A 26,235-nucleotide genomic window follows, 5' to 3' on the forward strand; every position below is an offset into this window, starting at 1 on the left:
CATAGCCCAGAATGTCGCTATTGAGACAGGAGATCATTATATTTATTTTTTCTGCTGACTATTGCTTATATCAATTATGGTAAAGTGGGAAGGAAAACAAGACTGGAAATTGTGCTTTACAATAAGTGGACCTGTATCATTTATGCATTTATACATTGCAAACATTTTAATCTACACATTTCTTAAAATTAACAAGAAATGTGTAGATTAAAAAATGTAAGCTTTTAATGTCAGCAGCAATAACGTGATACGGAAGGAACGTGCACATAAAAAAAGAATTGGCTTGATTTGCAGCAGATCCTAATTTCATCATGTACCCGTTTTAGACATGATCTCTAGTTACATCATGGGTGGGAATCTCTGGGTAGCATCGTATGATTTTCTTTATGTCCTAATGTTTGACCCACATAAAGATCGCTCTGTAATGGTAAGGAGTTTTATGTACAAAAGCTCGCTAAAGGCAACTTTATAGTTTGATTAAACATTAAAAAGCATTGCGATAAGAAGTCGGATATGAGACGTTTGGTCAGGAATGTAACGTGTGTGTGTGTGTGTATGTATGTATGTATGTGTGTGTGTATCTCTAACTCCGCTTAGTAGACTTTGATAGTGGAGGACTGCTGGAAAGCATATTCTAGACTATTTGTGATCAGACTGTTCTGGAGATCTCCGTTTGACCGGATCCTGCTGTTTTCTAGAGAATTAATAATAATAATAATAATAATAATAATAAAAAAAAATAGTAATATGGACTTTCTGTGGCTCTGCGGGTATGTCGCACTTGCTGTTCAGACGCGCTTCAGGAACTTTGCCGCGGCTCTCAATTACTCCTGGTGCGTAATCTGTGTCAGACGGGAGAGTCGCAGCCACTCTTGATCTCCTGGCGTTCCAGTTGGTCGCCAGTCACTTAATCCCCGGGATAACCCTCCCGTTCTGGGCTTGTTGCAGCAGGAATTAAAGTGTTTGATTGCAGTTTGCTAATCCTGATCATCTCCTTTAAATCATATCCAGCAGATCCTACACTGAGGCCCGACTCCAACAGACAGATGGAAGAAGGTTACATAAACTGCCAGCTTGCGTGACGGCCGACATGCTGCAATCTCCCAAATGCCGAATTAAGGTGGCAATGGCCATATTAATGTCTGAGTTATAAATAAAGGCATAAATAAGGCGACACGGCCCAGGAGCTTCATTAGCTATGAAGTTCAGACAGGACTTGGGTCTGAGCTAGAAGAGCCAAGTTAATTCTGATAACGATGGCGATCTGAAGATCAAACTGATTTTTATTGGGTCTGTTCTGGGACAACCTCTGCAAACACACTCAATATATACCTGATAAGTATAATTTAAAGGTACAGTTTACTGCTCCATCCATCGACCAGGTTCTCTGAAGAATGGAGGCAACTTTATGCTGGAATGCTGTTCGGAGGGCCAGCGAATGAAACGCAGATTATTTTCTTTTTAAACTAATCCCTGGACAAAATAGGCATTAAATCGCGTGCTCGCTCGTTGCACGGTAGCTGATAAATCTTCATTATATCGAAGCAGGTCCTTGGTATTTTTTTTCCCTGTGCTTTATTCCGGGGCATTATCTTTTTATATGGTACAGTAACAAATCATTCATAGTTTGTCTGTTATTGTTGTAAATGTATTTATAAAGCATAAAAACATTATTTGTGCAGGTTGAGGAATGAAAGACCCCGTGGTGACGGGAGTCACTTAGCCCTGTAGCAGATGGCCCAACACTTTCATTCTGCACCAGCTGGCATCTGTTTCGTGGTATGGCCCTATGTGAGAGGTGCCGGCTTGTGACACTTGGTGTTTTCAAGGTGATTTCAGACACATTACTCAACGATGCACAACGTTAATTACATGCTGATTAAGGAGAGAGTAAAACTCTACCTAAAAGAGCCATTTATTAAAAACGGACTGTAAAACCGGGGTAGATCATTCATAACCGGTTGAGTTACGTGAAGACGAGCCTACAAATAGGAGGTAAGTATATGTAAGTGTGTGCATGTATAAGTGTCAGCGTGTGTGAGTATATGTAAATGAGATAAAGTGATATCATTGCAATAAGACAAAAAAACTATCCATTTATTTATTTTTTGACTTTTTTTATATAACCAGTCTCATATTTAATAAATAGTATGATAAGATACAAATACTATTACCATTATTATAGCATTATTATTATTTTCCCAGCAATGTATGCATTTTGGAACGTATAAAGCCTTTAATCCGTCTTAAAACTTTTTCCAGCTATTTTTTTATATTGAATAATTCCTAATATCTGTGCACTGCAGCCTGAATGTACTTTCTTTAAATCCCGTTCTGTGATTGATTTATATGGTATAAAATCACATGGGTGAGAGTGATAAAATTCTGTGCTAAATCAAAATTTTCCATAACATAAAAATGTTTTAACTGCCACATCCTTAAACCTTTAAGCCAATGTATGCTCTTATTGTTTGTTAAACACGGGCTACATCACGGGGGAGACACATCTTGTATGTAGATGGCTTCTGTGACTCATTGCAGAGGATAAAAGAAACCATGATTCCTCAAATATACTTTAAAGCAATTGTTTGTAATTATCTTCATCAATTCTTGGATCTCGGCACATTATAGAAACTTTGTGGAGGAGACTTGTAGGGCTTTAAAGTTTTCCTTAAGAGCACATCTGTCTTGATTAGAAATCAAGAATAACTTACTATAGTTGGTATGGACAGCTTTATTCTGAAGACCTTACAGGGCGATAGATAAATGAAACAGCCTCCCATCAGAAGGGGTAGAGGCTTATACAGTCGGGGAATTTAAACATGCACTTGGTGTATATGTAAAGATCGAGGCATAAGTGTTTCTAAACAGAACACTGTGTGGGTCCTTGGAGGATTTAGACCAAGCTGAATGTAGCGCTTGTTTTCAATGTAATTATAGGACTCAAGTCCCTGTAGTGACTTACTTGGCATTTTCTACAACCCTATGCTCGTTGTCTAATTGACTAACCACAGTGTTTGTGTCTTAAGTTCACGCCATCTGTGTTTAAGAGATGTAGAAGTTTCCAGTAGTTCAGCAGTCAAATATTCTATAAATTATTGACATAAAGAAAGTATATATTCCCCTTGTTTGCTGTAAATTCTGGAATCCTTGTATAATACGCCGGTATAACTTAACACTTTGTTTTATAGGGAAAAAAGTTATTGTGTATAGTATGTACCCATATTCTGCAGTCTCTACATTTACAGATACTCACTCATACTGACACTTTTATACATGCACACGCTCGCACATCTCTTAAGCCCCCCTCCCAGCTTACATACCTTTTGGGTAGGCTTAGAAGGCTTGCCTTGTTGTCTGTGCTTCTGCTCCCGCGCAGTCCTCACTGGCTTCCTGCGTCTGAGGACTGGAAAATGACATCATATCCTGGCGCTCAGACTGTCTGCCTACTGAGACTTGGGGAACACCAATGGAGAGGGCTTTGCCGGCAGCTATGGTCACCACTATGGCTCAATGGAGTGAGGCATTGCAGCGTGCCGACCATCATTACTGTACTCTAACCAAGAAAAACGCAATAGATATCCGCCATTAACATTTAGTCCCTGTCTGAGGACTGATCATAAAGATTCAAGCTGTGTCAAGCCGAGTTTGTCTGGCCAACTCTACTGAGTTGCTTGACATGTAGGCAAGCGTGTATTAGTTACAGTGAGCGTGACAAAAGCAGTGGTTTACAACATATGGGGCAACAGCAGATTTATTTTTTCCTTTGTTGGCTGGCGTGGCAGATTTTGCTCCCTTAAATTCGGTCCAGAGGACCTAAAATGATATAAAATGCCATGCCTTGATACATGAGTCAATTATAATATCTGCTGAGGAGCCTGATGGTGTCCCTTGTGACAGTGTTACCCCAGGGCCCGCTGCTCTCTAGTTGCCAAGTTTTGATACTGCCAGTTATACGTTAAGATGTTTTAAGACCATCCAGGCCTGGAAGGAAACGAGTTATGACTGGTAATAAACAACAAGCCCCGATTATATATTTTAGCAGTAAATCTTTATCTCTTGACTTCAGCTTTTCAGATATATGGCTTATTCTAGGATGAGATTGGGTGTGAAAACCGAGCAATATCGTTCTATTTGTATTTATGTTGGTTTTGGTTCAAATGTATTATTTGTAAGCAAAATCGCCATCATCTTTGTAACGTTGAAACATTTATTGTGCACTCCCTTTTAGTGTATGGTGTTGGCGTGTGTGTGGAAATATTTCTTAAGGTGTTAATATTTGTGAGCGTATAATGTTGGTGTATGTCACTATATTCTGTTAGCGTGTGTTATTGTATGGTGTTAGCATGAACAAAAGTGTTCGGCACAGTGAGCTCCATCTCGGGTAGATTCATCTTGCTTTATTTATGTTTAATATTATACTAATGCATTCATCAACTTTATATAATGAACATTGAATAGATTTTTCCCCCAATCATTTAACATATATCAATTTATTTAGCAATGTTATAATTATCAATTAATTTGATTTACCAATTATTTAATGTATTAGTTTATCAGCGTATTAAATGGATTAATGTTTTCAATGATTTATTTATACATTTATTATCATTGTTTTATATTGGCCAAATGTTTGAGTTGATCAATACTTAAAACACTTTTTTCCTATTATTTCTTACATATATCTAGGGAAAGAGCTTTATCTTTTTTTTTTTTTTTCTTTTCTTAATTGTGATATATATATATATATATATATATATATATATATATATATATATATATATATATATATATATATATATATAATGAGTTCTTTATAACAGAGAGCACAAAAACCTGCACAGGGGCTCTCTTACATTAGAACAGACATTGTATATTGTAGACAAAATGTAACCCCTGGGATTGACAAATTGTGTACAAAGGGCAGCTTGCTAAGGATATTGGTCTCCAAAATCAGCTTGTGGTGCACGATATTAGATTCCATCGCTAACGGTTCTACCGGCAAGTAATTAACTTCAGCTCTGTGAATTCCACAACACAAAGGGTGGCTATTGCTGTACAGAAAATTACTGTAGAATAGAATCGTGTTGATGGCGACACGTTGGGATTTGACAGAATAAGATTTGTCGCATTAGATCAGCTCCTCGCTGTCCCATTGTGACCTCTCCCAAGGTTATTTTTTTTGAGAGAAGGAGAAAGTACATTTTCTTGGATGCTCATGTACTGATAATTACACTCGGTCTGGGCGCTTTAGTCCTCTTTCTCCGTGGTGGTGTCTTGTTATGTCTGAACTCTTGTCTCACCCTGTACATGTTGTGTTTATGCAACGAGTACAAGGACGCAGCTTGACCCAGTAAAATAGCCATGGCTGATACAATTGGCAGCACTTATAAAGAAAAGCAAATTCATTACCTATTTCCCTGCTGAGAAGGCCTTTTCACGCTTGAAGGTTGGTGGCAGAAATAAGGTAGCTTGGAATTGTACCAAATTTTTGTAGGTTTTTTATTTTTTTTTAAATCATAAATGGCGAATTATCAAAAGCATATGATCTAATATAAATCTTCTACTTGTTCTTAAACATGATTGGAACTCCCAATATTTAGAGAAGATCATCCCTATGACCTTTTGGGGTATTGGGAACACTGAGAATGACCGTATAATAGTCTGGTTAACTATACCTACAGACACTGTGACTAAAAAGTGACTTTGAGACCATCGGTAACTGTTTTTTCTAGTAAGAATCTTGACAGGGTTTCTGCTGGTTCTGAGATGTAAGAGAAGTACATAAAGTGTGACTTGGAGGGAGAGATGCTGTGACTGTGTATGTGGGACACCATCTCTGAGACATGTGGGTTATTAAAGATAAAATTCAGATCTACATTATGATTACCTTACTATTCCAACTATAAACACTAATTGGTGGGTCAACAAAACACGAATACCACCTGCAACTCACTAATGGTACTTAATCATACAGAACTCTCTTGAAGGCTTTTTGGATACAGATTAATGGACCTTGTTCCTTGACCTTGTGTAGTACGGTAGGTTATGGAGTTTGAGAAGCTGTAACTTCATAGAAGCGGCTGTGCCGTGTCTCACGTCCAGCAGTCTGCCTGACTTGACACGGCTTCTATCGGCTTCTGAGCAACAATGGGACATAATTCTAACCACGGCCGTTCAGGAGGGTTTTAGGATGCATCCGGCTTCCCGCAGAGGCACACAGACCATGGTCTCTCTCCCACGCTGGGATCTGCTATTGACTTGATGATTATAAGATGCACTAGGTGATATGAAAGAAAGGAAACACGGGGATTAGGAAACAGACGGTGTGCCAGGTCATCTGAACATAGAAATATGAAAAGAAAAAAAAAAGAACGTCTACATGACCAAATAGGAGGTGCTACTTTCAGCCGTCCCAAATAGAATAACAATTTATTTAGAACCATTATACAGTTATGGGAGGAGTAGCATGTATGTGCTATATGGGACGATAATAACAGGGGAGTATACACTAAATTACATAGTGGATTTTTTAATTTAGGAGTTACTGATGGTGCTGGAGTAGATCTAGTTCACAACATCTGTAAGAATGTGTAGAAGTTAATACAAGATTTGAAAGGGGGTTTTCTCATTAATTTCAGTATATAGACCCATTGACCACTTGTCTTGTAATGTGTTTTGTTGAGTATGAAAGCCTCTGATGGCTTTCTTATGTTTAACTGTTGCTGGTGAATGTGGCTCGATTAACCAAGCCCAGGGTCCGGCTGTAACCTTGGCTTGTCTTGTGCAACCAGCCAGTTTGCCCATCTTCAACCATTGGTCATCCCCTGGCACGCCATGGGAAATTTTCCATATATATATATCATCCTGGGAGAAAATAATCTTTTCATGGTCAGCCATGGTTGAAGGTGTATTTAAGTCATATCACTTGCTATTTGCTGTTTTAGCCAGCGTTCCGTGTCTTTGTACTAGCAGGGCCATGAAGCTGGGGAAAATAAAAACGTGGGCTATTATTTCTACGTAGTTTGAGCACCTACGCAATCTACTACAAAGTACAGCTAGAGAACACAATTGCTGCTGTGTGTATTGTCGCAGTATAGCGGAGACCCGCATACACTTTCACATTGTATTCGGCTCTATAGAAACCTGAAGCTCTTAAGCATAATAGCATCTGGCAGCCATTGGACCTCCGGTTCCATCAACAGCCCTACACAGAGGCGGATTCATAAATAGCAGGATATCTCCCAGCATACTTTGGGATTAAAGCACTAGAAATGGGGTCACGCTGTGACCCTGGTGACTTCTGCCCGGCGTAGAACAAAGGGACGAACTGTGATCACACAAATGATAATGTGTTGATCCCCTCGGACAATGGTAGATGGATTGTGGTTCCCGTGGAAGGGAGCGGCAGTGCGGGACATTAATAACACTGTGTTTTGTACTTTGTCTTCCGTGACCCCGCTGACTCTGTTTACTCAGTCACCCCACGCATTTGCATGCAGCATTGGTACTTGCTGCAGCAGAGGTGATTTGTATTCGAATTGCGTTTGTCGTCTTGGTAACTCACAGAAGACTAGAAAACTTGCACAAAAAGGAAGTTTTTTTGTAAAGGCTTTAGTTGCTGATATCCCAAGTTAAATGGGAAACGTGTTCTGTGCTGGTGCGTTTTACCGTTCCCTAAGCATCCAGAACTCGGTGTCATCGGCTGTTCATTTTCTCCTTTGTGTCTGCATATCTGGGTAATCTCCTGCCGACTTTACCCATTATTAAATAAAATCCTGCTCTTCTTCAGCAGACACGATGCGCATGTGGTTCCTATTCCGTTACAGCTGCTGATTGTTAGATGTTCCATCTACCTGTCCCTCTGCCGGAGAGCGATGGCTGCTTAAATTGCATTGGGATTTCAGAATTCGCGACTCTATTGTGTGTGAAGAGGCGCAGGCAGCACTATTTTATTAATTCATCTTCAAATCAGGGGGTTAATGCAGTTCCTTACGCCCTGACTGCCTAAATGTCTGCCCTTTAAGGGAATCAATATGGATTCCTACAGGGAATGACGGACTGTCACGTAATACTTAAGTGCGTCATTCTGTATAATCAGTTTGATTGAAGTGACCAGCAGGGTCCACCGGGGTCACCTCTATGTGATAAGGCCCACCTTGTACCTGTTGTTTTTTTGTCCTTCTGTGCCAATCTTTTTAAATAGTTGGTAGGTGTCTCGAGGTTCTGCTTGTAGTCTCTTTAGTAATTTTGTATTAGTGTCCGCTCCATGCTTGCTCATTAGTAGCCAAGATCTCATAAGATGTGGATTACTTATGGATTTTCTGCTAGGAGTAATTAGAAAATGGAAATAATAAGGCGTGGTGCCTTATTGTATCTTGCACTAAATCCATCCAACGTATAAATCGCAAGCCAAGCCACTTCTTGCCAGCAAGTCTTGAAAGGACCCATAAAGGGAGGCAATCTGTGACTAAGTGGCGGAAATATAATTTCCATTCGGAAAGTAGAGCTTTAGAAGTCTCTTGGGGAGCGGTAACCTTCTGGCTGTAGAAGAAGACTGAAGATGTGTCAGATATCCTTCTCCAGCCACCTGGATCTAGAAATCCTGTATATTATATGGCGGTGGAAGGGAATCCAGCTGCTTCTTCTCTTGAGTGATAGATGAGAAGAGCTCTGTAGGACATAGCAGGGCAAACTATTTTGAATATTATATATTTTCATTAAAATACCCTAAATATTAAAATATCAAAAATCTATATTATCTTGCAAGAGTTTGAATCTGTTTCCCATGAAATAACTTTTGTGATAATTGTTTCTGGCTTATAGACCCGTTGGGTATCCTGTTACAGAAGCAGTTCCTACAAAGAATAAAACTTTTTAGTTTTTTTTTATTAAAAAAAAAAAAAAAAAAAACCTGTGATTTTAGTCCTCATCTGGTGCGATGTAACACTGATCTTTCATTCACTTTGCAGCTAAAAAATCCTGCGCCGAGACGGACTTCACCTGTAACAGCGGCCATTGCGTTCCCGAGCACTGGAAATGCGACGGGGAAGAGGAGTGTCCCGATGGAAGTGACGAGGCGGAAGCTACTTGCAGCGGATGTAAGTGTGCAAAAAAAAAAACTAATTGCACCGTCACGCGTCCTACGCAGGGTATCGCATTACACTGGCGCAATGCAGAGTAATTATGTAATGTGATTGCTTGACTTTGGCAATGTGAAGATAGAAACCTGTTATGCGACAGCTCTTTATTTACCTCCCGTTATCCTAAGTAAAACCTAAACCGATCGGTTTATCATTTTGTCACAAAGGTTGGGAATAGTCAATAGAAAATGCAGCACCGTATATATCCTATAAACACCGGCCTGTTCTATACCGATCCGGTGACCTGTGCAGAATACACGCGGCGAGCGTGTCTCTGATCTCAAGCAGCAAATTATCCCCTGGTCGGGTGCATTACGAGCCGACGTCTTTCCAGGCTTTGCACCGTATTCATGCAGTGTTCCCTTATGAATTGAATACAGATAATGTATGTGCCTATTAAGCGGGACTGGCTAATAAAAGCAGTCTTATAAATGAATCTAATAATAATTCTAGAAGTTGTGGACGTGACGATTCAGGATTTAGTGAAGATCAGACATGTAATGCAAAGATTCGGTTCCATATTGCTGCAGAGCCGCAGGACGGAGCCAGACGTGGCACACGGATAATTCCCCCATCGTTTCACGCATCAGCCGTTTGTTCGGTTTTCCATCCATCAGACAATCTGCAGATTCCTCTTGTCTGATCTAAAAGATCATTTTTTCTTCCATAAAGCTTTTATTTCTTCAGTTACAATGATGGAATTTTCATTATCGGCTTGAAGAGAAGGTCAGGTTGCCTCTGAGCCTGTAATTAATCTGACACGTGTCGGGGACACGCATCCAATCATATACCCGTCATCTAAACCCTCTTGAGATAATGGGGGGGGGGGGGGTCACTTTATTTAGAAAAAAAAATATCTGTAGTGTTGTAAGATTTTGGTATTAATAAAACATCAACATCGAGAGGAAGTATAACCTGTCATTTACACACTAGTTCTTTCCTTAGAGAATCCGGTAGAAACCGAGGGTATTGTATCTTACAAAGTGCTAGCCTTTATGACTAGAATATTGAATTTATAATGTGAAGCTGAGGAGAATGAAGTACATGTTTTTGGCATAATTCTAACCGGTACGGAAATCACAGCAAAATGGTAACATGCTGCATGACATCATAATGCAAGTTAACCAGTGCAACGGTTAATTTGCAAAGGGGGGCTCTTCATCCATAGTTGCCAAGGCTGACATTTTGAGGTCGTGATCTGTTTAACCATTTAGCTGGAACAATGTATGTTTTTGGCAGTCCTAGGAATGACCAAGTACTCAGTCCACCCTGGGAGCCACATCCAAAATATCTTTTTCATGGGGGGGGGGGGCTCTGCTGTCGGTATTAAACCATAGAAACAAAAGAAAATGCGACCGTTTTTATATACGAGTTTGGGAATAGGACTTCTCGTGGCCGAAGATGTGTAGGACGGGAGAATCTCGGTGATTAGGTCAAGCCGGACACTTTGTTTCCAGTACGGTAATTCTGTGTTGGGAATGTCATTCAGATTCTCGTTGCGGAGGGTCCCCGGGCTTTTTGTGTTTTGTCCCAGGGTCCCAAAAGGTTTTGAAAAGGGTTCTGCGTATTAAGACGTCCCGTTTCCGTGGAGAAGCGGTTTCCTTACTAGGACCTGTTTGCTGAAGAAAATCAATCTGTATTTTATATTTAGGGAGGTGTACAAATATAGAACTAATTAAATCCCAAGTCGCGCAGGGGGAAGAAGCTGTTTAATTCAGGGTTTGTGATAGGCGCTGGTGCAATTAGCGGCATGCATATTCATTAAAAGCCCAGCTGGGGATCCAAGTGTGTTTAGGCAGCGAGGGGGTAGCTTTGGCAGCGTCCCAGCACCCATCTGACACCAGCATTTTCATCCGTAGCCTGTTATACTTTCTTACTTAGCCTCGATCACTTCTTTAGTATAACGCTTTTTGATTTGCTAGCACACGGTTAAACCCATCGTCTGCCCCAAACAGACGTCTGGAAGTTTGCCGTTGGGCGGTTTGAGGATGTGAAGCAGACAGAGACAAATGTAAGGAAGGTCGTTTGGTATAAAATATGTTAATGTGGATAGGATGGCGCAAGGAGAGAACCAGATAAAATAAAACAGGGCATCAAGGTTGGGGACACCACGATTTATCGTGTTGATCTTTGGCTTTGACAATCTCCTACCCGGATAAAAATGCGGATGGTGATGTTTCCACCCGCGGCGTTACTCAAAATCAGAAAAGTAACGTAGGTTTCTCTGTGTAGTGTTATATCACAAAGTTACCGGTTTCAGAAATGCAACAGGACCTTTAATTGTGCAGTTCTGTCCTATTATATGGATATAACGTCACAATAAAGCGCGACGCCTCAATGGGAATGTTGTCTTGGTTTGGTTTGACCCACCAACAGGGGTGGTGTGCTGCAGCTTCTTCTAAAGGTGTCTGTGTGTGTCTCCCCCTTCCAGGTAAGGAATAGGTGTTAACGTACTTTCACATGCATTGTTCGTTGTATCTGACACAAGACTGCTCCCTTTAATATGCTGCCGTTCTCTCTTTCAGTGAAGAGCATGTGTTCTGCGCAGAAGTTTAGCTGCGGTGGATCCAGCAATAAATGCATCCCGCTGTCCTGGAGATGTGATGGAGAGCAGGACTGTGAGAGCGGCATCGATGAAAGGGGCTGCCCCGTTGGTAAGTGTCATTATTTCGGGTGCAGATCTCTTGTTTAAACTCTTGTGTATATGAATAAGCCCAGCAAAAGGATTATAATGCCAGTCTCGGGAATGTAGTGCCAGTTGTCTGTATTCAGGGGTTATGATGCCAGTCTCATGGCTTCTGTCCCTGTAGTAGCCAGCAGAATGTCCTTGCCAGTCCCTTTACTTTTACAGCACTAGGACTGTTTAGCTCCTTGGTGTAGACAGGGTTAATGAGAACGCATAGACATAGACAGTACCATTCAACAGTTTGGGGTCGCTTAGCGGTTTTCATTGAAAACAAGGACATTTGTAGCTGAAACGTAATTGCAAGGGTTTCCTTACTTTGATTGGTCAAAACAACATACCATTGGAACACAGGAGTGATGGGAGTGATAAAGGGCGTCTGTGCTCCTGAGAGGATATTCCAGCTACAATATATACCAATATATAACATTAACACCGTCTGCGCTGGATTTATGATCCATTTCATGTTATTTTAATGGACAAAATTTGCTTTTCTTCCACAAATAAGGACATTTCTAAGTGACCCCAAACTTTTGAATGGAAGTGTATATAAAACCAGCCAGTTTCACAGCATGCTGCAGCATTGGGGTTAAAGGAACCGCTCTCGCCTTTCATCTATTTGAGCATCAGATAATAAATGGTTCGCGTGCGGAGCTGTCTGTATGTTCCTGGCACTTTGCCGGCGTAAGATCACTTCTTCCGCAGGAGCCTTTGTATAATACATCACAAGCTCGGCTCATACATGTTTCATGGACGTTTGGCTGCAATATCTTCTGTATACGAGCTGACTGCAAATCATCTGGCGGGTGCCCGTGTAACACAGGATCGCACGTCTTGGCTTTCCCTTAATGAAAGGTGATCTCCGGACTACAGGTTATCAGAAGCTCAGACGGCGCTGGGGTTCGGGCTGAATGTGATCGCTCCGTTCTTTATCAGCTCATACAGTGTCGGAATTTCTATGTGTTTAAATGTGATTGCGTTGGGTATTATCAGACCGTCCTGGATAATTGGACGTGATTCGATTGTAAATTATCAGGAGAAATAATACAGAATATTTTAATGGTTGTTTTTTATTTTTATTTTTTGAGGGATTCATTGTTTTTCGCTGTCTGCTATTTAAATTCCTTGACTTGAAATTCCATGGAAAATGGTTAATGGAATTGGGAAAGCGACTAGATATAACCTGGTTTTATCTCGTTTCCTTCCGATAAACGGCCTTTATCTGGGCGCTACCATTGTTGTCAGTCGTGATAATCTGATGATCAAACACCACGCTGAGCTCATCTTTATGGCAACGCTAATAAACTACTCCACTTTCATTTGTCAGCTTGTCCAGTTGGGGTGATTAAGACTGAGCCGTTCTATTTACCAAAAAGCAGCCGGGGTGTGTTTGTCCAGTAGATTGGTCACAGAGAACAGAGCGAGAACATACATGTGGCTGAAGTGCAGCAGGAAACGGATTTTACAAATTACATTTTTTTCGAAAGATGAAAATTCAGTATTTTTCTAAACATATTCCAGAACCTTCTCCTTAATGTCTGTACGCGACACTTGGGTACCATCTTTGGGAGAACGCATAGGAGCGATGACCTAGAATTTCTCTCTGTGAATAAGTAAAAGTCAATATTTATTGCAATTTATCTAAAAAACAATGTTTTTTTTTAACATGAACACCTACATACATGGCTGGATATAATAGTGGGGGGGGGCTCTTGTTCTGTTTGCTTAGGCTTTAAATGGAATTCCCATCAGTCGGCCGTTTGTTTTCATCCCCAAGACTTCTACATCCTGGTTTCCATGGCGACGGCCAATGATTGGGGACGGACCCCATGCACGTGTCTCTTTGTCTACTGGCGGATTTAATGACTGAGCGGACTGGGTTGTGTGACACGTTCTGTACTCCATTTAACCTCCGCTCACCGGAGGGAGCCTCCTACCTTTACGCCTGACATTTTGCCTTATGTTCTTTCTCACATCGCTTTGTGTCGTAAGCTTGAAATATCTCTCGCCCTACAGAATAAAGTTCTCTATTCTATGAATAAACTTTGTCACAGTATAACGAATAACAGCACAGTGGGACACTGCCTCGAATAACCAGGAACGTAGGAAGAAGAAAATGGAAAGCGATTTGCGTTAATACTTCTACCTAATGCTTTTACCTACAATAGTGAGAGGAGCGCTCAGACTTTTTATGCGAGCGTTATTTTTATTCCATAAATCATGCTTTGCATTATTTGAATACATTATTTTTTCCACATCTTGTTTCTAAAGAGCTTGCACATTAATACATTCACTGTACGAATTAATTACTTTACAGAGAGGGTGGTAGGAAGTAGGGCAGCCTCCCAGCAGAAGTGGTAGAGGCTAATACAGTGAGGGAATTTAAACGTGTATGGGCATTAAACGATCCTGAATCTGAGATGAGACCAAAGACTGATGAAGGCCCGAGTGTTTACATCAGGAAAAACGGGCAACTAGATGGGCCGAACGGGTCTTTTCTGCCGTTAAATTGTGTGTAGTAGTGAGCCCTCTAGTGGCTGATCGTAGACTTGCAGGGATGCCTATTCAGGTTTAACGATGTTCTCTCGCTTCCTTGGTCCTCAAAATGGATTTCAAGGACCGTCTAGAGTCGTTCTGCAGACGTTGTAGGACTAGGATGTGTGTGAGCCCACCTATAGGCGGCCAGGGCATTCTGGGACCTCCAGTTGTGGAGGTGCCTGCAGGGTTTATTTTACTCACCTCCAAGCTTTTGACTCCATTGAACACTCAGCGCTAATGACAACGGTTCTCCGTGTTGGCACTAAAGAATCTGCTCGGGTTCCATAAGTAATATGTCATATAATGTGGCCATGGAGGACAGCTCTTCCTTTGTCAGTTGATTCATCTGAACCCAGAGCCTGTAGGTCCAAGGTAATACTCACACGATAAGTTCTTGTGTTTTGATTGGGAACTTTTAATCTCATTGAGTGCTCTCAGCTTTCAATATCCTGTATCATTGGGAATTTTTAATGAATTGGGAAATATGCATTGTTCATGTATGGTGAAGCTTGTAGATTTTATTGATTTGATAAAAGCATCTATCCGTTTCTACTAATTGTGCTTCCTTAGAGAGATAATAAAAAAAAAAAAAAAATTAAAAAAAATTTGCGTTGGCAGAAGGCATCCGAAAAAGTTTATAGTATAATGATCTTGCAGTCCGTTCTGGACAGAAAGCTTAGGTCCACTGTTACTTCCGTTGGATTTTCCAGATAGTCCTTTATTGAGGGACTCGTGACTTCAAATGTCACTCGTCTACCATCTAAAATATCCATATTTTCATTATAAACCCTTTTAATTGCAGTCAGCTCCCTGTGGGGGAATGCTTGCCTCATCTGCCTGTACGTGAAAAACCCGCCACAACATTTGTATGGCTTCCTCCTGCTGTTTAAGATCTCTGCCGTCCAGTCTTCGTCGTCCACCCAAATTTCCACTATGAGGCTCTCTCCCTCTTCTATCCTGTTAATTGACAGCCTGTTTCGGAGAACTTGGTCTATTAAGGTTCTCAGAGCGACCTCCTCTTTGTTCCTCCATCTCCACGCAGTGTTTTTTCTCAATAATACGAGCAGGGGTTCTCTTAATTTGTTATACCCCGGGGTAAGCGTCGCAGCGTCGTTCAACAAACCGAGTATTTTTCTCAAGTCCTGTACATCCTCTGGAGACTGGATGTTTTTTACTTTCCACAAATAACCTCTTGTAAGTTTGATGCCTTTCTGTAAGACACGTCTTCCTAAAAAGTCTACGCTGGTTCTGCACATCTGCTTGTTGTCCCGTTGTATCTCAAATCCCTCTTCTTCGAGACGTCTCATCAGTTTTTTAGTGAGCGCGTAACATTTGGCCCTCGTATCCGCGCTTACCAACATCACGTCCGCGTAGTGCGTCACCCGTGTCCTGATATCTTGGGGTAGTTTATCTAATATCTGCCCCAGTGTCTCATGGAGTATGATGGTTGTATTCTTAAATCCTTCCGGTAACCTGTTCCAGACGTACTGCTGACCTCTAAACGTAAACGCTGTCTTGTAGTTTGTTTCTTCATCCAGCGGGATGTTCCAGTTTCCATAGAAGAGCTTTAGAACAGAATAATATTTTCCTAGGGTTATGTCGGCTATGACCTTTGCTCTGCTCTGCCCATTCGCTGGCACCAGGTCTGTCCGGTCATTTAATTTGTGGAAGTTGAATAGGATCCGGACCTTCCCGTTAGGTTGTCTTTTCAACGTAATTGGTGAGTTACAAGGACTGTCTGCTCTTTCGATGAGTCCTTGTCTTTCCCAGCGTGAGATCACTTGGCTGGCCTTTCCCATCAGTGATCTCTTTAGATAAGGTTGGCGTGATCTTGGAGGATCCCCACCATCAATTGTTACGGGTGCCGTGTTCACAACGGGCTTCTGCCATCTTTGAAACACATTTCCGTCCCTCACCGGTGTAAATCTACTTTTATATATTGGATAAAGTGGTCCGCGGCTAAATTGTCTTTGAACTGGTCTTCCGTCCATGAAGCTGTTGAGTTGGTTGGTGTTGTGACCTCTCTGCAAAGTTACCACCTTTACTTTGTCCTAAAAAGTAAGCAGACGTTTATTTTTTATATTAGTAACCCTTTTCGCATGGCTGAATGATTCATGGTAACCTGTTGCGCTATCATCAGTGTATTTAGGGGTTTTCATTGTCAGCCACCTTGGTTTTCCTGTTTTGGTTACATAATAAAAATATATATATATTTTTATTTTTTTTGTATTACAAAATAATTTTCTTCGTCTCACTTGCGAGCCGGGCTCTCTCTACCTAATGTATCGGTTTGTCTTAGTCTGTCAATTCTCGTCTTGTCATACCCCTTGAATATAAGTATTGTATTAAGAGCTGCGTAGATTGTTGGCGCTATATAAATAAAAGATAACAATAATTGTATGGAAATATTAAATATATTGGGAGAATAAAGTAACTGTTGCTGCTTTACCATGTCCAGCCACTAGGTGGAAACAGAGCCATTTCGAGCACTTTAGTCTGCTCTGTGATCTGCAATAATATATTAACAATCGCTAATATTGTGTCCCAAAACACATGTAACACAGGCTGTCATGGCGGTTATAGGCTGTCTTGTGCACATTTTTAAATAATGGACTAGAAATGCAGACAACCAACAGTGGTCCAAAACATTATACAATATATAGCCGATGAGCTAAAGTATATCTCATATCTGTTATTTTGGCGAATTCATTCCTAGTGGTTAAGCCAACAGATCCTGGTATCATAACTTAAAAACAAAATGTACGTCTGCTTTCTCACCACGTATTTGTTGCCGTGGGCTTCTGTCTGTATCTCGCTCTCTTTCTGTGACAAATGGAGTCTCTCTGCTGAGTTAGCCACCGACACGGCACTCTGAGCGGCAGAATCCTTTCGGAGATCGGCTTTTTTTTTTTTTTTTTTTTTTTTTTAAGGCAGACTATCTGCAGGTTACCCCGATAGCCCTCTGCGTAGACGAGGCCCCGCGGTGTGCGGAAGAACTTACAGAGCGCTTGTCGGCTCAGAGCGGCCCCGTCCAGATAGACCGATGCTTACAGCGTTCGTCTGTTCGAAACTTCTGGGAAAAAAAAAAGCGGAACTATGACTTGCGGTTTTTTAGTTTTCTACAGAGGCGGAAACACCTGCAAGTGTACCCATCACCGACTAAACCGAAGACGACGGAGATCCGTGGCCACACCTCGCTGCATGCTAACCGCCTGCCGTTATACACCAGTTAGTCCTCCCCGTGGGAGGGCACTGTCCTGGCTTGCTAAGAATTCTGGTGAAGCTGGCACATTAAGTATTGTTTCTGCACACAGACTTTATAGAGCGTGGTGCAAGATAACTAATACTAACGCTGCCATGGGCACTGCCGGGTATCTCGCCAGCGTTTGTACAATTAGAACTGCCATAATGCTTAGTTAGCCTTTGGCTGGCTGAGAGTTATGAGAGATGCAGCTCTACAACAGGGGGAGAGGTACTTGTCGGCTACACGTGTTTTTAGAGGTTTTTGACTTATATTTCACGCTCACCGTCCATTTACTCAATTTATCCTGGCTAAGGATTGTGGGAGTTGTATTTACCCAACATCCATACAGCATTTACCCGGCTGCACCCGCTCTAGCATGGAAGTAGAAGAGGTTAATACAATAAGAGAATTTAAACATGCGTGCGATAGGCTTACGGCTACTGAATCCAAGACATGGCCAGCGATCGATTTACTGCTGGGCCGACTAGATGGGCAGACTGGTTCTTATCTGCCGTCAGTTTATGTTTCTATGGGATGTTACTCAGGGCTTATATTATAATTATACCCCTCCGCTTGTGGGCGCAAAGACTAGTTTGTACTCTAAGAAGTCCTAGAGTACGATGTGAGATGCCCACTGCACAAGGGTGCACCCCGCTTTCTTAGACATAGACCGAGGACTGCTTAGGGTCTTTACATCAGAAAAAAAGCAGACTAGATGGGCCAAATGGTGCTTATCTGCCATCAAACGATCTGTTTCTATCATTCTCCCGTATTTCTTTTTTTTTTCTTTTTTCTACCATTCATACCAAACCTCGTGTTCGTTGAGCCAGACCACAATATAAGATTCATATAACTGTACCTTTTTGTACACGGTGTACTGTGTAATACTCCGTCGCAACAAATAAATCCTCTGCTCCAGCAATAGGAACCATCATTCATCTATTTTATTAGTTTTTTTCTTCTGCATTTTTAATAATTTTTTGTAACACGATTAACGTGCAAAATATTTCCTATAGTGAAATTGTATGTATCCTATAATTTGAATAATATATTCACAGCCTTAATCTATTGCTTTGCGGGCAGACTTCTACAGATACCGTTAAAGCCACCAAATGGTTCCTTAAAGTCTAATTAATTTACTTTTAAGGGTTTTATTTTTTGGTCATCAGCTCGTTGCACACAGTGTATACCCTGAGCCTAGACATCTGCTCCAGACTGCTTTTCTGTCCAATAACCTTGAAATTCCTGCGTCCGGATAACTTTATCTTCTTTAACTCCTTCCGAGGGTTGAGCAACTTGGTACGTGCCTCATCAAGCCTTTTATTCTTGCTCCATGCTGTGGTATCCAACCATCTCCGTGCCCCCCCCCCTTCCTGAATAAAATGTGCGAGAAGGATTATTTGTGATGCTTATATCTGAAAACTGAGGTCTGCAGCTGTTTTTTGAAGCTTTACATTATTTAAATTATTTAAAAATATTATTGATTTCTAGATATCTACAGGAGGCTTTACTGCTATACATTTAGAACTAAGAACGTATATTAATATTTTGTTTTATAAATATACACATTCACACACACATTCTTACACATACACACACGCATTCTTACACGCACACACACATTCATACACACACACACATATATATATAATAATGTAATTACCCGTCTTTTCCTGTAAAGCAATGGTGATAATGGTAAGAAAAAGTGTAAGAAAATATCTCATATATAATTTACCTACCAAATGAAGATTTAATAAATCCCGAAGGCTTCTGTTTTAACGCGAGGGTTTCCCTTAAGATTAGAAACATCCTGAACCGTAGGTTATAAGAGATGTTTTTTTAATAGATTTAAAATGTTTTGCTGTCTTTTGGCTGTATTATATCTCGTGGGAGTTTAGTTCTTTAATAATTTAGCTTTTGCTTTTACTCTTTTTTTTTTTTTGTGTTCTGCTTTATTTCTAATTAAAAAAACAAACAAAAAAAAAAAACAGATTCCATTAGAAGAACAAACTAATCCTTCAGGGTTACTGTTAAACATTTATATCCTTATAGCCCATCGGCCCAACTCATGTTTGTTTAAGGAATTCATAAATGTTAAAAATTCTCTATGAATTCCATTGTCCTCGGCCAAGAATTTATCCATGTCGCTTGGTTCTACAGTCTTGCGTTTGGCTGTTGTGTTGTGTGTACGGCGCTGTACAGCACCGTTGAGTATGTTGGTGCTATGTAAATACTGAATCTTGCAGAAGCGATGCAGGTAAATCAGGATCCAGCACTCCAAGTGAAAAAAGTCACTTAGGAGATAGTATATTTGGAACGCAAGATGCAGCAAATTATTACATACCCAGGATGCAGGCATTTTGGGGTACGTTTTTCCACCAGAACAGGGATGGTAGATCGGTGGTATAACCACCAACAAAAGTGCAGTATGTGGGATATAGACAAGAATCGGTTACTTTAATCAAGTTTATAAACCACTTAAAGGGACGGTCTGATGCCCCTTACTCCCCCTTTGATGCAAAACGCATAAAAAAGAACTCAGAGCGCTTCAATATGCATTCTTATAAAATAAAAAAAAACTTACCCGACTTAATAGCTGCAGCAGCTGCCCTCCTCCGAAATCAGCGGCAGGAAAGTGCTCACATTGAAATGAATGGGCATGCTTTCTGCACATGCGCCACTCCCCGCGTTCACCCAGCCGGAGCTGGCCGGAGGTCGGAATAACTCATGCAGGGGCCGATCGCATTTCCTGCATGCGAAGGAGTTGGAAATGGGTATTCTACATGGGCCATTCATGCATTTGTAACGGTTAAAATGTTAAGGGCCCCAGCAGCTATCCTATGCATTAAAATGGATAGGATCACTGGGGTCTCCCATTAAAAGGTGGTGGTCCGGAGAAAAAAGCCTGATATGACAACTATAAGTGTGTGTGTATATGTAACAAGACCGAAGACTTAAAAAGAACCGATTGACTCGGTGGGCTGAATGGCTGTGATCTGCATTCATATTCTGTGATCCCGTATGGCTCATCTAGCTTCCTGTTTATGTTCGTCTGCTTGGTTTTGCGGTAGATCACAGTAGCTTTTTTTTTTTTTTTTTTTTTTTTTTTATTCCTCCCCGCAGGCTGCTCGCGCACAGAGTTCCAGTGCGGTAACAAGTCTTGCATCTCCTCGTTCTTTGTTTGTGACGGCACCGCGAACTGCCCCGATGGCAGCGACGAGAAGGACTGCTCCCCCTTGACTTGCAAACCAGGAGAATTCCGATGCGGGAAGGCCGACTGCATCTCGGAGAAGTGGGTGTGCGATGGGCAGCCGGACTGCGCCGACGAGTCCGACGAGTCTGAGGTTATCTGCGGCCTGAAGATCCAGCCGCAGACCGTTACGCAGTGCGGGGCTCACGAGTTCCGCTGCAATAACGGCGCATGCATTCAGCTGAGCTGGAGATGTGATGGGGACGAGGACTGCAAAGACAAATCCGATGAGCTGAATTGCCGTGAGTAGAATGGGAACGTATTATGAACTTGGGCATCTCGTAACGTCCCTAAGAGTTTATTTCACCTGTTATTTAATGTAAGTAATGCTTAGATCCTTGCTGGTATGTCCCGTACGGTGGTGACCTTCTGTACATGTAAAATAAGATATATTAATGTTATGCCCTCAGCCCTGGTGACGTGCCGTCCAGATGAATTCCAGTGTGGAGACGGATCGTGCATCCACGGCATGAAACAGTGTAACGGAATCCGAGACTGTCCGGACAGCAGCGATGAGGCCGGGTGTTTGAGTGGTAGGTACTTACGGGAACGCACAGGGGACCCCGCAGCCGTGTTATTCTTTGGCTGGTGACTTTGTATGAACGCTTCTTGCGTGTTTTTTCTCTCCAGCAGCCGAATCTCCCTGTGACACAGCGTTAAGGTTTCGCTGTAAGAGCGGGGAGTGTATCGACAGCATTAAAGTGTGCGATACCCACAAAGATTGCCGAGACTGGTCTGATGAGCCAAGTGAATGTGGTGAGTTATGCTCCCCAGTTCGTATTACTTTTTTCTTTCAAAGCAATGTTGCTGTTTAGTTTGTTGGTATGTATACAGTAGACACGCGTGTGATGCATCCACTCACCCCCTGATCCTGCTCGCTGATCCCGTGTCTGCGAGATGCAGTGCGCATGCACAGCTCCACTATCTGCCGTGGCTCCGTAGGGCTCAGGAGTTTGGCCACACATGATGTTTCACTTTTTCTCATGAATTTCTTCTCCATCTCTCTTGCAGATATAAATGAGTGTTTGGTTAATAACGGGGGCTGTTCACATGTCTGCAAAGACCTGAAAGTGGGGTATGAATGCGACTGCCCCTTGGGGTACAAGCTCATCGACAAGAAGACCTGTGGAGGTAACATATGCACCTTCCTAAATCTGTATCCCCCCCCCTTCCCAGTCCCGTTACTGAGACCCCCACCATGGCCACATAGTTCCCTTGAAACAATTCACTTAACCTTGGCTGTTACAAAGCATGACTGGAATGTTTTTGATATAAGGCTGGGGGAGAAAGGCTTAAAATTGCCTGCAGCCAACAAATAAATAGCGAGTTTATCAATTCACCGGTTACAGGCATCATGAAAGGCTGTAGATTAATATAATGGTATAAACTGAAGCACCCGGTGGGTCTGTAGTATCCGATCATTAAAACACAAGTCCCTAAAAACCCCTCAGAACGCTCAGAGGGGGAGTGAGGGTCCGAGAGGGGGAGTGAGGGTCCGAGAGGGGGAGTGAGGGTCTGGCTCAAGCCCTTATCTTATTTCCCTTAGCAAGTATAACAAAATCCTTCAGCTATTACTTGTAAGAATGCATTTTCTTGGGGGGGGGTTCTCTTACCCACCTTGTCTTCTTTCAGATATTGATGAGTGTGAAAACCCTGATACCTGCAGCCAAATCTGTATCAACTATAAGGGCTATTACAAGTGTGAATGTTACGAGGGCTACGAGATGGACAGCGTATCCAAGACCTGCAAAGTGGAGGGTAAGTTCTGCACCCATGGAGCAATGGATAAGGGAGTTTAGATGGGAGTGATTTGGGAACGAGTGAAGGAGAACAAAAGAAGAGTGGAGACGGGCAGGGAAGAATTGGTTACTTTGGATATATGGTATGTGTGTGTATATAAATAGATATATATATAACCTCTCTTTTCCCACAGGTCAAAGCCCATACCTAATCTTCACAAATCGCCATGAACTACGCCAGATTGACCTGGTGCGCAGAGACTACTCCCGCCTGGCCTCTCAACTTAAAAACGTTGTATCTTTAGATGTAGACGTGACCAGGAAAAGGATATACTGGTGCGACCTTTTCTACCGCAGGATATACAGGTACAGGGCTAATTGTTGGTCTGTATAGATACCACCAACTGCTTGTCGAGTACTGGCAAGCACACTCATGAAACACTGACTCGCCACTGTTATGGCCGTGTGTCCCACAATATAATATGGTCGTGGCGGCTCAGTGGGCCAACCGGCTTATAAGCACTATGGTTTCTTTAAAAGAGCCCACCATAGTCTGGTGCTGAGCGTTAAGGACCGCAAAGGGAAGAGCACTGGCAGTGATTCTGCCCTGGGTCAGCCTTTGGGCAGCACCAAAGATAAATATGAATGGCCCATAAACAAGTTGCAGTGGTTTAGTTAAGGTTGCTTAACTTGCAGACAGGGGATGAGGGGGTTGCCTTTATCCTCCATGATGATTTTGTACTTTGCAGTGCTCCCCTGGATCGTGCTATGGACCCATCAGAGCATGTGGTATTAATCAACACCCAGCTGCACTCCCCTGAGGGCCTGGCTGTGGACTGGATCCATAAGAATATTTACTGGACTGACTCTGGGAATAAGACCATCTCTGTGGCAACTACGGATGGTTGCAAACGGAAGACGTTGTTTAACCGTGGCCTGGGTGAACCTAGAGCCATCACCGTGGACCCCACGCAAGGGTGAGTGAAGTCTTACGGGGTGACTTTAATAAAGCTTTGGTAGATACCCAGTGAAACAATAACAATAAAGTGAATCTATAGAAATAATGAGTGCACTGTGTCTTTATAGGTTCATGTTCTGGTCGGATTGGGGGGACCCTGCCAAGATCGAGAAGGCTGGACTGAATGGAGGGGACCGTCAGGTGCTGGTGTCTGACGGGATAGAGTGGCCCAATGGAATAACGTTAGGTGAGTGGTGAAGCTTGGGACAGCCTTTGGTGTGCGCAACCTTGCCTGCTGTAAAACATGGCTGGATCATGATGGTATATCAGGAATGAACATGCTTTAACAATACAGTGTCTAAACAAATTGCATGGACTCTTACTGGTCTTTTTGTATATAATATGTATCCATTTTTGGGGGGGTAATTAAATCAGATTTAATAAAGTAATAGTTGAAGGGAGAAAAGCCTCTAGATGCCAGTAAACTTAGGACAAGCCCTTTAAAGTGGAACAGCGAGCCATAAACACCACCTCATCCTCCTGTCCCCTTCAGATCTGATGAACCGCCGCCTGTACTGGGTAGACTCCAAGCTCCACACGCTCTCCAGTGTCGACTTCAATGGCGCCAACAGAAAAGTTCTCATTGCCTCAGAAAATGAATTGAGTCACCCTTTTGGCCTGGCAGTGTTTGAGGTGAGAGATCACAGGCCTTTAAAGTGATGAATATATATATAATAAATATATATATATATATATATATATATATATCTCTCTGAAAAAACTAATGTCTCTAGCTACAAGATAATGTTTGTGTGTCTCTCGGAGCAACACCTGTAACACCTTTTCATGCCTAAGAGTCGTAAGGTTGATTGCACAGGACGACCCTCTTTAGTCTGCATTTGTATAGCAGAAACAACTGATCCTGAGCTTCTTCCAAGCTGGATTTATACTTTAGTTGCCTTTTGGTCTTTAAAAACTAGGTGGTACATGATGAGAAATGAAAGGAGCATGATTGTAGTAGCCCACCTTGCCAAGCTTGGAAGTCCATCCTTTTAGCATCATACCTATTGGTGACTTTAGTTGTTTTCTAGTTTCTTATATGCATTTGTTGTATTTGTTTCTCTATCTTCAAACTACTTTATTCACCTACGTTCTCACAAAAGTGTAAGAAATGGTAGCACCCCTCTTATACGTCTTTCTAGGACAAGGTGTTTTGGACTGATCTGGAGAATGAAGCCATCTTCAGTGCGAACCGACTGACTGGGCGAGAGATCTCCATCCTGACAGAGAATCTGAACAATCCTCATGATCTTGTAGTTGTCCATCAGCTCAAACAACCAAAAGGTTAGTGGTGGAACACCTGTTTATTTTCTGATCTTATTGTCCCCCACAAGGAGTTAATATCGCCAAAGCGATTAGTACTTGGGGAGAAGTTTGTTCTTGGCTGAAGAATGTTGAAGTAGAGAACCATTTACTACGTGGTCTGTGCTCAGATGGGGTAGATTTAATCCACATGAATGAACTCTTGTACAGTCGGTGAAGTCTGCTTGCATTTTTGCTGTATGATAAAAAAAAATATAACATAAGTGAATTTCTGTGCTATACAAATGTGAGAAAAAAAATTATATTTTTAATCTAGGTCTCCTGGCGGTGATTATATACTAAAACTGCTAGTTCCCAAACTATTTAGAAAGCAAAATGTTCTTAAATGTGAAAAACACTAAGTAGGTAATATGCAATCAGAGTTTAATTTTTGAAACTATTTAGTATGTTCTTGTAGCAGGTTAGCTAAATTAGGATATAGGTTATTCACGTGACTCGCTGTACACAGAATATGTTGTATTATGTGGAAATGGATAGTAAGTATGACTGCTTTTGTGTTCAGCCGTTGATGCCTGTAACCAGGGTCCACTTCCGAATGGAGGCTGTGAATACCTGTGCCTTCCTGCCCCTCAGATCTCCATTCACTCACCCAAATACACATGCGCCTGTCCAGATGGAGTCGAGCTGGGACCAGACATGAGAAGCTGTGGAAAAGGTACGAGGGACATAAAAGACTGGGTCAGAAGAAGAGGGCCAGCAGTGGAGTCTGATGTGAGGGGAGTAAAAATAAAAATGGGGTACATTGGGTTTATTCAATAAAGTAGAGTTATGTTACAGACTTCACTGTCCATTATAAAGGGCCAACCCCTGTGAGCTGCTACTGCAAACAAAAAGCTTGTCTGGCCCTATTTAAATGTATAGTTAAATTGGCGAATAATTGAATTATGCGTTATACAGGCCCGGCTCAGCCCATCTAGCTGGAGAAATTTGCTCGGTTTTAATAGAAGTGAGGTGGTTGAAACAATTCTCCCAACTCTCCTAATTGAGTATGTGGGTGGAAATATGTTAAATGTAAGTTTTTTTGCAACTATGTCTTTATTTTTAACATTTATAAGAAGTTATAGAATGGCCACGCTATAGTATTTTTGTGCTTTTGTTTTCCGGGTTCTTATTTTGGAGAAGTGTTTCTGCCTGGCAGTTTGGGGTTGTGTCCTTGACATACACCTCTCATGATAATGTCTAGTCTCTCATCCTGCTGCTGTCTCATTGATTGATTGAAATTCTCCCCATTATTCATAAAAAATTGTTTTAGTCATTGCAGCAACTCCTGTTGCGACTCTACCTCCTTTTACGGCTA

The 26,235-nt window shown here is 41.8% G+C and overlaps 1 protein-coding gene across 1 annotated transcript in view; it reads left to right on the top strand.

Annotated features, from left to right (window-relative positions):
• LOC149288472 (low-density lipoprotein receptor-related protein 8-like) overlaps positions 1-26,235 on the top strand; it is a 45,437-nt gene that overhangs the window by 17,177 nt on the left and 2,025 nt on the right. Inside the window, exons 3-13 of the mRNA XM_089491654.1 lie at positions 8,973-9,095; positions 11,669-11,797; positions 21,269-21,391; positions 21,870-21,989; positions 22,491-22,616; positions 22,792-22,963; positions 23,347-23,574; positions 23,684-23,802; positions 24,109-24,248; positions 24,758-24,899; positions 25,441-25,593. Of these exons, the coding sequence (XP_089347780.1) occupies positions 8,973-9,095; positions 11,669-11,797; positions 21,269-21,391; positions 21,870-21,989; positions 22,491-22,616; positions 22,792-22,963; positions 23,347-23,574; positions 23,684-23,802; positions 24,109-24,248; positions 24,758-24,899; positions 25,441-25,593 (1,575 nt within the window). The remainder of the gene's footprint in view (positions 1-8,972; positions 9,096-11,668; positions 11,798-21,268; positions 21,392-21,869; positions 21,990-22,490; positions 22,617-22,791; positions 22,964-23,346; positions 23,575-23,683; positions 23,803-24,108; positions 24,249-24,757; positions 24,900-25,440; positions 25,594-26,235) is intronic.

Source organism: Sceloporus occidentalis, unplaced genomic scaffold (assembly GCF_023333645.1).
Source record: "Sceloporus occidentalis isolate IW3139 unplaced genomic scaffold, rSceOcc1.0.p SCAF_51, whole genome shotgun sequence".
Classification (NCBI taxonomy): Eukaryota; Metazoa; Chordata; class Lepidosauria; order Squamata; family Phrynosomatidae; genus Sceloporus; species Sceloporus occidentalis.